The sequence below is a fragment of the Neodiprion fabricii genome, chromosome 3 (assembly GCF_021155785.1).
Source record: "Neodiprion fabricii isolate iyNeoFabr1 chromosome 3, iyNeoFabr1.1, whole genome shotgun sequence".
Taxonomy (NCBI): Eukaryota; Metazoa; Arthropoda; class Insecta; order Hymenoptera; family Diprionidae; genus Neodiprion; species Neodiprion fabricii.
The window spans coordinates 106,903-118,120 of record NC_060241.1 but is presented as its reverse complement, the minus strand read 5'-3'; the positions used below and the strand labels follow the sequence as shown (position 1 = coordinate 118,120).

The 11,218-nt window shown below is 38.9% G+C and overlaps 3 protein-coding genes across 16 annotated transcripts; 2 read left to right on the top strand and 1 right to left on the bottom strand.

Moving 5' to 3' along the window:
* Positions 1–296: 296 nt before the first annotated feature.
* LOC124178076 (proteasome subunit alpha type-7) lies at positions 297–2,535 on the top strand. 2 transcript variants are annotated; one of them, XM_046561205.1, is made up of 7 exons: positions 297–596; positions 902–1,028; positions 1,133–1,246; positions 1,352–1,485; positions 1,617–1,799; positions 1,969–2,065; positions 2,209–2,535. In XM_046561205.1, the coding sequence occupies exons 1-6, from the start codon at positions 495–497 to the stop codon at positions 2,056–2,058; spliced, it is 750 nt and encodes a 249-aa protein (XP_046417161.1). In that variant the 5' UTR covers positions 297–494; the 3' UTR covers positions 2,059–2,065; positions 2,209–2,535. The 2 variants fall into 2 exon arrangements, with proteins under 2 accessions (XP_046417161.1, XP_046417160.1); XM_046561204.1 differs by lacking the exon at positions 2,209–2,535 and having other exon boundaries at positions 1,969–2,171.
* Positions 2,153–7,733, bottom strand: LOC124178077. 11 transcript variants are annotated; one of them, XM_046561210.1, is made up of 4 exons: positions 3,530–3,799; positions 2,566–2,680; positions 2,374–2,461; positions 2,153–2,290 (listed from the first exon to the last, which is right to left on the bottom strand). In XM_046561210.1, the coding sequence occupies exons 1-4, from the start codon at positions 3,581–3,583 to the stop codon at positions 2,257–2,259; spliced, it is 291 nt and encodes a 96-aa protein (XP_046417166.1). In that variant the 5' UTR covers positions 3,584–3,799; the 3' UTR covers positions 2,153–2,256. The 11 variants fall into 11 exon arrangements, 5 of the variants coding, with proteins under 5 accessions (XP_046417166.1, XP_046417163.1, XP_046417167.1 ...); XR_006869728.1 differs by adding an exon at positions 5,943–5,953 and having other exon boundaries at positions 2,257–2,461; positions 3,530–3,597; XR_006869733.1 differs by adding an exon at positions 5,943–5,953 and having other exon boundaries at positions 2,257–2,461; positions 2,566–2,667; positions 3,530–3,597.
* Positions 5,319–11,014, top strand: LOC124178073 (ketohexokinase-like). 3 transcript variants are annotated; one of them, XM_046561190.1, is made up of 5 exons: positions 5,319–5,336; positions 5,729–5,877; positions 6,992–7,316; positions 9,683–9,957; positions 10,101–11,014. In XM_046561190.1, the coding sequence occupies exons 2-5, from the start codon at positions 5,735–5,737 to the stop codon at positions 10,546–10,548; spliced, it is 1,191 nt and encodes a 396-aa protein (XP_046417146.1). In that variant the 5' UTR covers positions 5,319–5,336; positions 5,729–5,734; the 3' UTR covers positions 10,549–11,014. The 3 variants fall into 3 exon arrangements, with proteins under 3 accessions (XP_046417146.1, XP_046417147.1, XP_046417144.1); XM_046561191.1 differs by lacking the exon at positions 5,319–5,336 and adding an exon at positions 5,338–5,346; XM_046561188.1 differs by lacking the exon at positions 5,319–5,336 and adding an exon at positions 5,452–5,478.
* The last annotated feature ends 204 nt before the right edge of the window (positions 11,015–11,218 follow it).

The window sequence follows — 11,218 nt, the reverse complement described above, 5'->3', positions numbered from 1 at the left end:
AAAAGAGATAAAAGATTGTTGACAACAGTGGGAGCTAATATCGGAGCGCATTCTATATTATGTGAAAGAAATCCTGCCTGACGGGAGTTTTTTTACCAAAAAAATTCAGTCCAAAATGCACATTGTCGATATAGTTAACTGACATCTCAGTCAACGCTGATATACCGACAATTATATTCTGCCCTTTTCTATTGATGTGTATAGGTTTTAAATCGACGATTTTGAACACTTTAAAGAGTACGATTTAATCCCGGTAGGGCGGCGTAGCAGCCATTTAACATGTCGACGATTTTCCGGTGTGGTCTATGGGTTCAGCAAAATAGTCAGAGATGGCTACGTGTATTCGAATTGAGAATTCACTTGTCATTCTGTGCTAACTTCATCGAAATGTGAGATACACTCAACCTCTGGTATACGGAATCCTCGAAAGTGAAAAAGAGTAGAGTCACTGTAAAAGTAAACGCTATTTCTAAGTAGTTCTACACGATAAAAATATGGGGTCTCGTTACGATCGAGCAATTACGGTATTTTCACCTGACGGTCACTTATTGCAGGTTGAATATGCCCAAGAAGCAGTGAAAAAGGGATCAACAGCGGTAAGTAGATGTGCCCTGTATAATAATAACCTATACGCCGGTCTCTTGTCAATTGTTATTAATTTACACAGACGTGGACGAATAGATCAATCGTATTTTCCGTCATATTCCGTAATCGTAAAACCTCTATGGCTGCTTGTTCACTGAATTGGCATTCAAGAAAAAGTGTGCCCTTATTTTCTCAACCACATGGATTGCTCGATTCAAAAACATATTTTTGCCACGAACTTTATTCATTGTACTCCTGATATTTCTCTGAACGCCTCTTAGCTTATTGAATTCATACGTAAGAGCACTGGTTCAAGGTTGGCGTTCGCGGCAACGATGTTGTTGTATTGGGTGTGGAGAAAAAATCAGTGGCCAAACTTCAAGAGGAACGAACAGTTCGAAAAATATGTCTCCTGGATGAACACGTTGTGATGGCTTTCGCAGGTATGAAAAACATGTATATTACTTGTATTATTACGTCAATGACTTTGTTACTATATATCAATATCTAATACAATATGACTAATTGCTGGATTCCGTATTTATAGGTTTAACCGCTGATGCAAGAGTATTAATAAATCGAGCACAAATTGAATGCCAGAGTCACAAGTTAACTGTTGAGGACCCTGTGACTTTGGAATATATCACACGATTCGTAGCAGGTAAAACTGAATCTAAAAACAGTGATACATGTAACAGAATTATACCTTAAATCAATAGTCACAAATTCGATATTCTCATGCCGTCAATTATGTTTGATTTTGCAGGGTTGAAGCAAAAATACACTCAAAGCAATGGCCGCAGACCTTTTGGAATATCATGCTTATTGGCAGGTTTTGATTATGATGGTGTACCTCACTTGTACCAAACCGATCCATCTGGAACTTATTTTGAATGGAAGGTGAGATATTTTGCAGATTGCCTTTACGGTTTATATTTCCATAATTCAATGCAAGGCAGAAATACATCGCTTCACATTCCACATAAGCAGTTCCCAGTAAAACAACAACTTTTTGCATTGTTGAATATAAGGCTAACGCTACAGGACGCAGTGCCACAACAGTCCGTGAATTCCTTGAGAAGTATTACTCTCCTGAAGAAGTAACAACTGAGAAAGGTACCATGAAACTTGCCATTCGAGCGCTGCTAGAAGTTGTCCAGTCTGGACAAAAGAATTTAGAGATAGCTGTAATGCGCCGTGGTCAGCCGTTGCAGGTAAGTTCTATGATGAAGCTAAATACATATTGTACACAGGACTTTGTAATAACATCTATGTGACAAAAGGATGAAAAGTGTCCCATGAAGATGCAAATTTGATTTGCAAAAATCTTACACATTGAACATGCGGACAATAATTTATGGTTGCTCGCTGATCTGTTTTCAGATGCTGGATGTTGAAACAATTGGTGAATACGTTACAGAAATTGAAAAAGAAAAAGAGGCTGAAGCTGAGAAAAAGAAACAGAAAAAGTAACACTAATGTATGTGATTATACATATAATTATTCTCAATTTTTAAATAATATCTTGGTACATCAAGAAATCATTAAGATACTAAAAATAAAGAATCACACTCAGTGTCGAATCATATGGTAACTTTGTTATTTATTTATTTTTTTTCTTAGTATCTGTTTCTCTGAGAGGAATGGCTAGCCATAGAATAGTCACAGAAGTCAGACAACTCTACTTTGCTGCTCATGTTGACGACTGAAATGGAATTTATTCAATTTAATACATATGAGCAAATGAAACATGCTAATTGTGTATAACGTAACAGTTCCGAAGCAAACCTTGAATCGCACTTGTCATTGAAATTCAAATCTTTCGCGGCTTCGTTGACACCGAATTTTATACTTGATACCCAAACTCCGATGCTACCTGAAAATATTTTCAATCTTGTAATCTGCAACCGCAGCCAAAGTAGCAAAAAAAAAAAAAAAATTGCACTGTTGCATTTTTTGGTAAGTTATTCAACAATTCACCTGCTTCCTGAGAATTTGATAGTTCTGCCAATGGATCGTCTCTTATTGCGTTTTCCCAGAATTTCTCACGATGATACTCCCGCGTCACTTGCTGCAGGGCCTCTGTCAGGGCAAACTAATAAGAGTAAACATCGACAGGTTAACTGACAATTTCTATTATTATTTAAGATTAGGTCAAGTCACGTTTTCCATTCAACGCCCCTATGTATGTACAGACGTTGATACCTGGCACATTTGCAACCGCGAAATTACGCGGACCTCATTATTATCCCCAATTTCACGTTTAATGGAATGTTTGGTTCGGAAGTGGTCGCAAATCTTGATTTTTCCCGCACCAGTCCTTCGGCATACTTTTGTCAGGAGATCGGTACGACTTGCGCGAAAATTTTCATGCAAAAATTCGTGGACGTCGGGGTTAAGGGAGTTGCACATTGGGTCACGATTGTGCGAGGTAACTTTACGAAATCCGTAGAGATTAAGCTGCCTTATGAAACTCGTTATGTTATTCGTTTTGAATATTGAATTTGGGGCTTTCAGATATTCGTCTTGAAACATTTTATAGTCCAATAATATCGTCCCACCATTGACGCTCCACCTAATCGCCCCTGTTTTGCACTCGTTCACAATTCTCCAAAGTTTCTGCGGGAACCGCATAGACAGAAGCAGGCAATCGTCGTACATCTCGACCACTCAATTCGTTCGTATATACGATGATACTTATTGAAATTATGTTTCTAATCAGGTGGGTCTAAAAGTTTGCCTTTCGTACGTGATTTCTCCGTAAATAAATTTCAAACATAAGACGATCATTATGTAGAACAATTGAAATCCGTATTTCGGCACGTGCAGACCGTACCGTAACAACGCAAATATCGCACGTCTCCTGTTGTCGGATTTCAATCCAGCCAAAAGTGCGAATATAGCTATTAATTTTATAATGAAGTAATTTCAATTCGAAACTTACCTCATCGAATTCGAACGATTCCCTCGCAATTCGAACTATTGACTTATGAAGCATAAAGGTAAGGAGGACTATCTCCGTGTCAAGTAAGTGTCCATAAAATAGAGTACAATAGAGATGGCGTTGCAACAGCAAAAGTCCCACAAAGCGTCAATCCGTTTGAACCCAATGGGGGACCACAGTTGTCAAGCTGATTGCAGGTGGCGCACAATCGTTGGTCTACCTTGCCGCGAAATTCCGGTGATGCAAAATGAAAAAGTATTTGGTTTGGACGATTGAAGAATTTAAACAGGTTAATTTACCATGCTGCTTTTCTCCAAGTGAAGAAAAAAGATCCTCTATAAAGGAAAATGAATTTTAACGTAATATTGTATGCTTGAATTTGAATTTTAAACCAACGATGGTGCTGCCACCAGGCTTCAAGAGTTGGCAGTGTGGTTCCCCATTGAACCCTGATTACTGGAGGCGTATGTATTTACGGGTATGTTCCGATATACACTGCGAGCACTGTAAAGTGTGACGTCCATTTAGTATACTGCGAAGCCGTTCCTTTATAGTTAGCTATACTGGTTACTGTTTAAAACGGAACGCAGTACAGTATACTGTGATCGACATTTTTTGGCGTGGGTATACTTCCGTTTAGCCCATACCTCCGATCGATCTGAAACTTGGTGTCCTAATGTATTTCGATGCGCTGATTGAGAATATGGTATTCAAAATTGGCGCAAATTTTATTTTCGATGTCAAATCGAAGAAAACTAGGTTTCCGATTTTTTTTTGCGTTTATTGCGATAAATATGGAAAGTGGAGGAAAATGTTTCAGATAAAAGTTGTAGATCATGACAAAATGAACATTTCATCTCTCCTACGTTTTTCATGTAGAATCGGTAATTTGGGAGAGAAATACAAAAATCATCGGAATTTTTTGTTTTTTCGCCAAAACTACTTCGATTGCAATACAATACAATACAATGCTGATGCAGATTCCCTGTATCGTGTCCCGCGCCAACTTAACTATGTTTCACACACCATCCGAGATGCCCCGCACCCACCCCACTATTTCCCACCCACCATCCCAGATGCCCCGCACCCACCCCACTATGTCCCACACACCATTCGAGATACATAAAAAAAATCCGAGGTTCTACATAAAAAACGTAAGAGACATAAAATTTTGATCCTTTCATGGTCTACAACTTTTACTTGAAACATTTTTCTCCACTGTCCATATTCATCGCAATAAACGCAAAAAAAATTTTAAAAACGACTTTTCTTCGATATGACATCGAAAATAAAATTTGCGCCAATTTTGAATATCATATTCTTAATCAGCGCATCGAAATACCTAAGTATAACAAGTTTCAGATCGAACGGAGGTATGAGCTAAACGGAAGTTTATCCCCCGTCAAGTGTCAGCTTTCGTAAATACAACGACGCCATTATTGTTTACACCAGCGTTGTAGGCGCGTGAGGCTCTGGCGAATTGCCGCTGTACTATGACAATAAAATCACCGCGACCTAGGGCCAGTCGGACCACGTCTTACGTCTTATACCTTATGCACCGTAGGCTGATCTCACAGAGGGTTCAGAGTCAAAAGTTATGAGACATTGAGGTACTGTGCATTTTATAAATATTTCTGGAACAAAAATATTTTTACCAGGCCGGTTATAAGGCCTTTATTCAAAATATCCCGCTACGCTGATATTATACAACGTTAGGCGAATGTTACGTCATCGTAAATACCATGAATGTCAATTAGAACCATTAATAACATAGCGCGCATGGCGTCCTTTTTGTGCGTCCACAAAGGTATGTAACGGTAAATTACAGAAACTTGAACGTATTGACTGAAGATTGCTAAAGACAGTCAGTTAAGTGCGGGCAATTGCGAGATAGAAATTTTTTACCGTACTGACTCATTGTCAATATTGTAACCCCCATGAGCGAATCGGTAAGTGTAGGGCATTGCCGTTATCGGCGTTATCCCCGTGTCCTTTCGCTTGCTTTAAACTGATACTCGTGGCTGGCTGTCTTTAGCAATCTTCAGTCTACGGGTGTTCACTCCTCTCTCAAGTTCTCTGCGTCTGCGCCAGGAAGTATTACTTCCTGTGACGTCCTGTGTACAATACATAAATGTATGTAGATGCAACGGCAAATGCATACGTATATACTTGTGTGTGTGTGTGTGTATGTTTATCAAGAAGGAGATGATTTCAAGTTTTTACGAAAAGATCGTGGGTACGTCGCCTCCACCTGAGCCCAATGAACCTAAAATACTTTGTGTCGGCCTGATCTGCCTGGACATTGTGCAAGTTTGCAAACAATTCCCAGCTGAGGACAGCGATCAGAGGTATGCCTACATACATACGTCTTGCACGTGAATTTATATAAGCATGCATGTATAGACGAAGTCACGCACACGTATGCGTCCTGTATACATATACATGAATATCTACATACAGATGTACTTCACTCATCTTCACTTCGTCATTCTCGAATCTTAGCGTTATTATCGTCACGCTTTCATAATTTTCGCTTGTTGGGGTGCCTATTTATATGCCGGTCAAACCTCTTTTGCTAACCTTAAATCCAATTTCCCACCATGCCTCAACCGTATCGAGAACGCCGAATTGACAGTGATCATATCAGGGTTACCAATCCCTGGATGGTATATCCCAACCGTATGGAAGTTTTCGGAAGAAATTCCTTCACTGTTTAATCTCGCTTTTTGATTTGATCAAATTACCGATACGGTGTCGAGTTGACATAGCTCTAGTTCCACTCGCCGTCTCTCAACACTCATTCCATAAACTCGAAGGAACATGCGTCATCGTTTCCTTGACTTCGGGACGGTTGTTTTCTCAGTTTTTAATGTAAAATCAATATGTCGAATCTGTAGGCTAGATATGCACAAGGTGTTGGTCAAATTAATCACTAATTATATAACGCAAGCATGTTTTATGCGAACTTTTTTCATACGTGTTTATCGTACACAAAGTATGATCCGTTGCTATGACGGTAGAGTCAGTCTGCCAACGCGCATGCGCGCAGCCAGAAAGTATTACTTTCAACTCCTCCGCGCATGCGTAATCGCAAAAAAAATCTGGCATTACGCGATTCTGACCTCGATTTCGTGCTTCGCGAAAAAACGCGTAACATACTTTTGTTATGTAAAGTATAGTGTGGTATCAAGAAGGCAACGGTCTTTCCGCTCCGCGTATTTACAACTTGCTTACGCTTGGCCCGAAAAGAACCGAGTTTGCCTCCTTCATACACAACATACTATTTTCGCAATTTGTTCTGCGAGTGAACAGACGACTATTCACCAATCGCATTTGTCATGTTTCAAACTCACATCTGAGATCAGCTTCGGCATTGTCATCAGCTTTTCTTCGCCTGTTAAACATAAGAGGCTAGCTTTGAAGGTTCTTCAAAACCATGAAATGAATTATTTTCCTTTAAAGATGCGTCGCGCACAGGTGGCAGCGCGGAGGAAATGCTTCCAACAACTGCACCGTTCTATCTGAAGCTGGGAATTCGTGCGAGTTTTTGGGTACACTAAGCGCGGAGCAGCATTTAAATTTTTTACAAGATGATATGCGCAAATGTAAAATAAACTTTGCACACTGCCCGACGGTGGAAGGATTTGGCTGTCCAACTTCAACAGTCATCCTGAGCCTTAATTCGGGAAGTCGAACTATTCTGCACTACAATCCGAATTTGCCAGAATTGAGTTTGGAAAATTTTGAGAAATTAAATTTGGAAGAATATAGTTGGATTCATTTTGAGGTGAATTCTCTACTTATTTTTCATGTGCAAATATGCAGCGGATGCGAGATTAATACATTCGCACACTAAAATCTGCTGAACAACTCTTACATCACGTTATAAGCACTAATTATCATCAGTTTTTGTACAAATGCCGGGTTAAATCACGTTTTGTGATTTTGGTCAAACAATTTTTGCAAACATTTACAACTATCTACCGTTTTTCCGAAGGAATCTTAATTTTTGTGCGTATTTTCACTGATGACTGGATTAATTATGCAACAAAAAAATGCCTGTTACCCAGCATGTTACCTTCATGTTTCCCTGAACTTGGCATTGTATTTGTGGAGGTTGGAGGTAAGGCGGACAATGTCATGTGGGTTTTCACCTGGAAAAGTGTTCGCCACAAAGCAGCAAATAGTGGTTCAATAAGTCACCGGAATAGCGCTGATAAGCAATAAGGGTTCAATCTGAACTTGGCCGTTATAGATGAAGTGAAGTATGTTACAGAGTAGTTGTAGTGACTAGATAGTTGATAAAAGTGCCTACATGTAAATGCATGGTCAACTGCTAACGTTGTGAAATGAAAATATACTCGATACATCCTAAAGACTTACCACAAGACGTTATTATAAAACGAAATTCAAATTTTTAACGACAGATTTAATAATTGGAACAAATAACTTTATTTAATTGAGACTTTAAAATGTCATTTAATAAGTTTTTTGAAAATAGCGCCTTCACAAAGCGGATATTTATCTTTTTCCGTTTAATTGTATCCTAACTCTATCAATTCTTGGCGCTTTCTCTTAAACGTCTTACTTTTGCTACAGCAACGCCATCTTATATGTACTCTACTTTACGTAAGTATAACACTTTGTATATACAGGCATAATCCTCCTTGCCTCTACCCTCCATAATTGTATTGTCAAGCACCAGTCTCGTCTTCTGAAATACAAACGAGGATCCGCATATATCGTTCAGCGAGCGTCAAAATTTATACATATAACTTGTAGGGTACTACGCGCGTATTAGTATCATGCGTCACAGATACCTTCGGCCACCTCAGGCTTTGAGTAGTTTGCCACCCTTTGCGTAAATCAGAAAAGCAGTACATATGGGGTTTTAATGATACACATTGATAATTTTTTTCCAGTACTAGCTATTTTCGGTCTGAAAGCAATGGTTTACAAATTTTTGGAATCACGAATATCTATTGCCGGTGTGAGGGATATTATTTTGTTATAAGTACTCATCAATTTCACGTTCAATGAAGAGATGTTGATAAAAATAGTTGGAGTGCTACTTTCTTTTTTCAATTTGAGAGAGTAATGTAATAATTCGATAGATAAAATGCTAATCTTCATACTCAATATTTTTATTCCGTCAGTACAGTTGTATTAAACTATGTTATTTTACTAGACTTTTTTTCTTTCCCACTCATGGTGTAAATTCTTAGTTTATATTGATAAACAAGTCCTGACAAACGCGAGTATTTTCGTCCGCGGTTAGGAGGGTGCTTGATCGATTACAAATTTTTAATTGCCCGCGACGTCTTAACTGTGCCGTTTGAGACTTGACATGTAACGCTAGTATGATTTACGCGTGTTATCTTTTCTGCGTTCCGTACTTGAAGTAATCGTTTCTGCATTACGTCCTAGTACTTGAAAGTGCACCTTTTCGTACTTTGGTACAAAAAGTTTCGTCCGCACTATAGAGACCGAGTCTCTTTCGCCTCGCGTATTTGTAATATGAGTTGCCGGCGAAACCCTTGCGAAAACTTACGCTCGACATAAAGGAACCAACTTTTCATTACTTGATGCACAATCTATTATTAATCGCCCGTAAGGTTTATCTAATGTTTACATTAGAAACGTAGGCCTTAAAGCTGTTTTTTAAACAACGAAATTCTCTACAACACTCTCAAAACTCTACTTATTCAAGTTGAGATATGCATAGATTAACGAAAAAAAATAAAGTGGCAGTCTTATTGTCCCAATGCGGATAGAATATACATATTTGAGTAGCAGACTAAGTTTGGAAGTTTATGCAACTGTGAAAGGGCATTTCATTGTATTTGTAGAGGTTCTCTCATACTTGCTACTATTTATTTTCATGCATAGAGGTGACAAGATCTACGCTCATATATATATCTCGCCCATTCTTATTTTCACTCGGTTAAAATTTACGACATTTACGAATTTCGAATAAAAATTAACGCTCCCGAATACGTGCCGCCTTAAGCTGCAGGTGTTGGTATATTACCCATTGCTACATCCGCTTTAGAATGACTTGCAAACTGTTCTTCGCACATGAACTTAATTCATTCATCATTGATTATTGTAAGCTCAAGCCCCGAACTTTGACCGCGACTGTCCTTTTTCTAGGGAAGGAACGTGGGCACGGTTTTGTCTATGATCAAGCATGTAGAGACGTACAATAACTCGGTGAAATTGGCTTCGAAGGACATTAAAAATCGTCTCGATCCTGCACTTTCAATGCCGATCACTATTAGCATTGAGTTGGAAAAATCTGACGAGCAGCTTTTGGACCTGCTGCCTTACGTAGACGTCACTTTCGTCGGCAGAACATTTGCCCAATTTAGAGGATTTGACAATATGACCGAAACACTGAGAAGAATATCTCAGGAAGCCAAGTCCGGGTCAGTACGTCTTCCACCCAAAAATCTTAATATATTACACATATTATATCCATGCCAAGTCCATACCTAACGCATCCAGTCCCTCCCACTTGCGCTGTGATGAGATCTTTTTTTTCTCATACTTATGTATATTTATTACGCAGAGCAACCATAATTTGTGCATGGGGCGACAGGGGTGCCATGGCGCGTACGCCCGATGGCCGAATTGTCCAATCACCTGCGTTCCCCCCACACAAGATTATTGACAGCCTGGGAGCTGGGGACACGTTTACCGCAGCGATACTTTTTTATCTGAACAGAGTCAAGCTACAGCCAACATTGTCAAACAGAAACGACTCTGATCTCGCAAGAAACACTAAAGGCGCAGAAGCCCAGTCAGATCCGAATACAGAGTTACAGTTGAACGAGGTGAAGCGTAAAATAACACAAAATTACAACATCGAAAGCCTTGAAGTGAGTCTGACGGAGTTTATAGATTGCACTGTTTTGCAAAACGCCGTTACTTTTGCTTGCAAAGTTGCCGGGGCGAAAATTGGGCTAACTGGTTACGAGGGACTTGGCAACGTTTTTAAAGATCTCTTGAAAGATTAACTTGACACCAAAGTTTACACGATGCCATGCGCACAATATGGGTGAAAGTACTTTTTTTAATTTCTTTTGCACGGCATCGTGCGTGGTATACAGTAAAATAGATGCGCAAAGTGTTTATCACTCTTTGTTGAATTTTCAACTAAATATAGTTTATATATTTATATATCTGTGACATAAATACCGCAAGGAGAAATAGAGAGAACCGTGCGGTTAGTTGGGCTGGTAGCATAACTATCGGTCCTTAGCTTATCCAGCTGGGAAGTCAGTCAACTCAATTCTCACGAAATTCCGAGAGATCGTACAATTTAGCGATAATCTTACGTTATAAATCTGTGTTGTAACGCACCCACGCGCGCATGTACACGCGCAATGCTTGGTGATGTGTATATACTTCCATTGTTTCTTTATATACATATATACATACATACATATATATATATATATATATATATATATATATGTATATATATATATTAAATAAAAAAAAAATAAACGATACATATGCCTTCGGCAATTTCATAAATTCATCTTATACATACGTATACCTATACTACTACACTTGGTTATCGGATAATCCCTTAGCGTTGAATGATGAACATTCTAATTACTACTACTACTACTATACATCGATTTACTACCAAGCACCGCGAGTGTTGGTAACTGTTTGGTG

Coding starts and splice junctions, on each gene's coding strand:
- LOC124178073 (XM_046561188.1), top strand. Junction 7,317..9,682: donor ATAGTTGGATTCATTTTGAG/GTGAATTCTCTA, acceptor TCCTTTTTCTAG/GGAAGGAACGTGGGCACGGT. Junction 9,958..10,100: donor TCTCAGGAAGCCAAGTCCGG/GTCAGTACGTCT, acceptor TTTATTACGCAG/AGCAACCATAATTTGTGCAT.
- LOC124178076 (XM_046561205.1), top strand. CDS start 495: ATGGGGTCTCGTTACGATCGAGCAATTACGGTATTTTCACCTGACGGT. Junction 1,029..1,132: donor CGTTGTGATGGCTTTCGCAG/GTATGAAAAACA, acceptor CCGTATTTATAG/GTTTAACCGCTGATGCAAGA. Junction 1,247..1,351: donor TATCACACGATTCGTAGCAG/GTAAAACTGAAT, acceptor TTGATTTTGCAG/GGTTGAAGCAAAAATACACT.
- LOC124178077 (XM_046561206.1), bottom strand. CDS start 3,583: ATGCTTCATAAGTCAATAGTTCGAATTGCGAGGGAATCGTTCGAATTC. Junction 2,681..3,529: donor AATCGTTCGAATTCGATGAG/GTAAGTTTCGAA, acceptor TACTCTTATTAG/TTTGCCCTGACAGAGGCCCT. Junction 2,462..2,565: donor ATCAAATTCTCAGGAAGCAG/GTGAATTGTTGA, acceptor AAATATTTTCAG/GTAGCATCGGAGTTTGGGTA.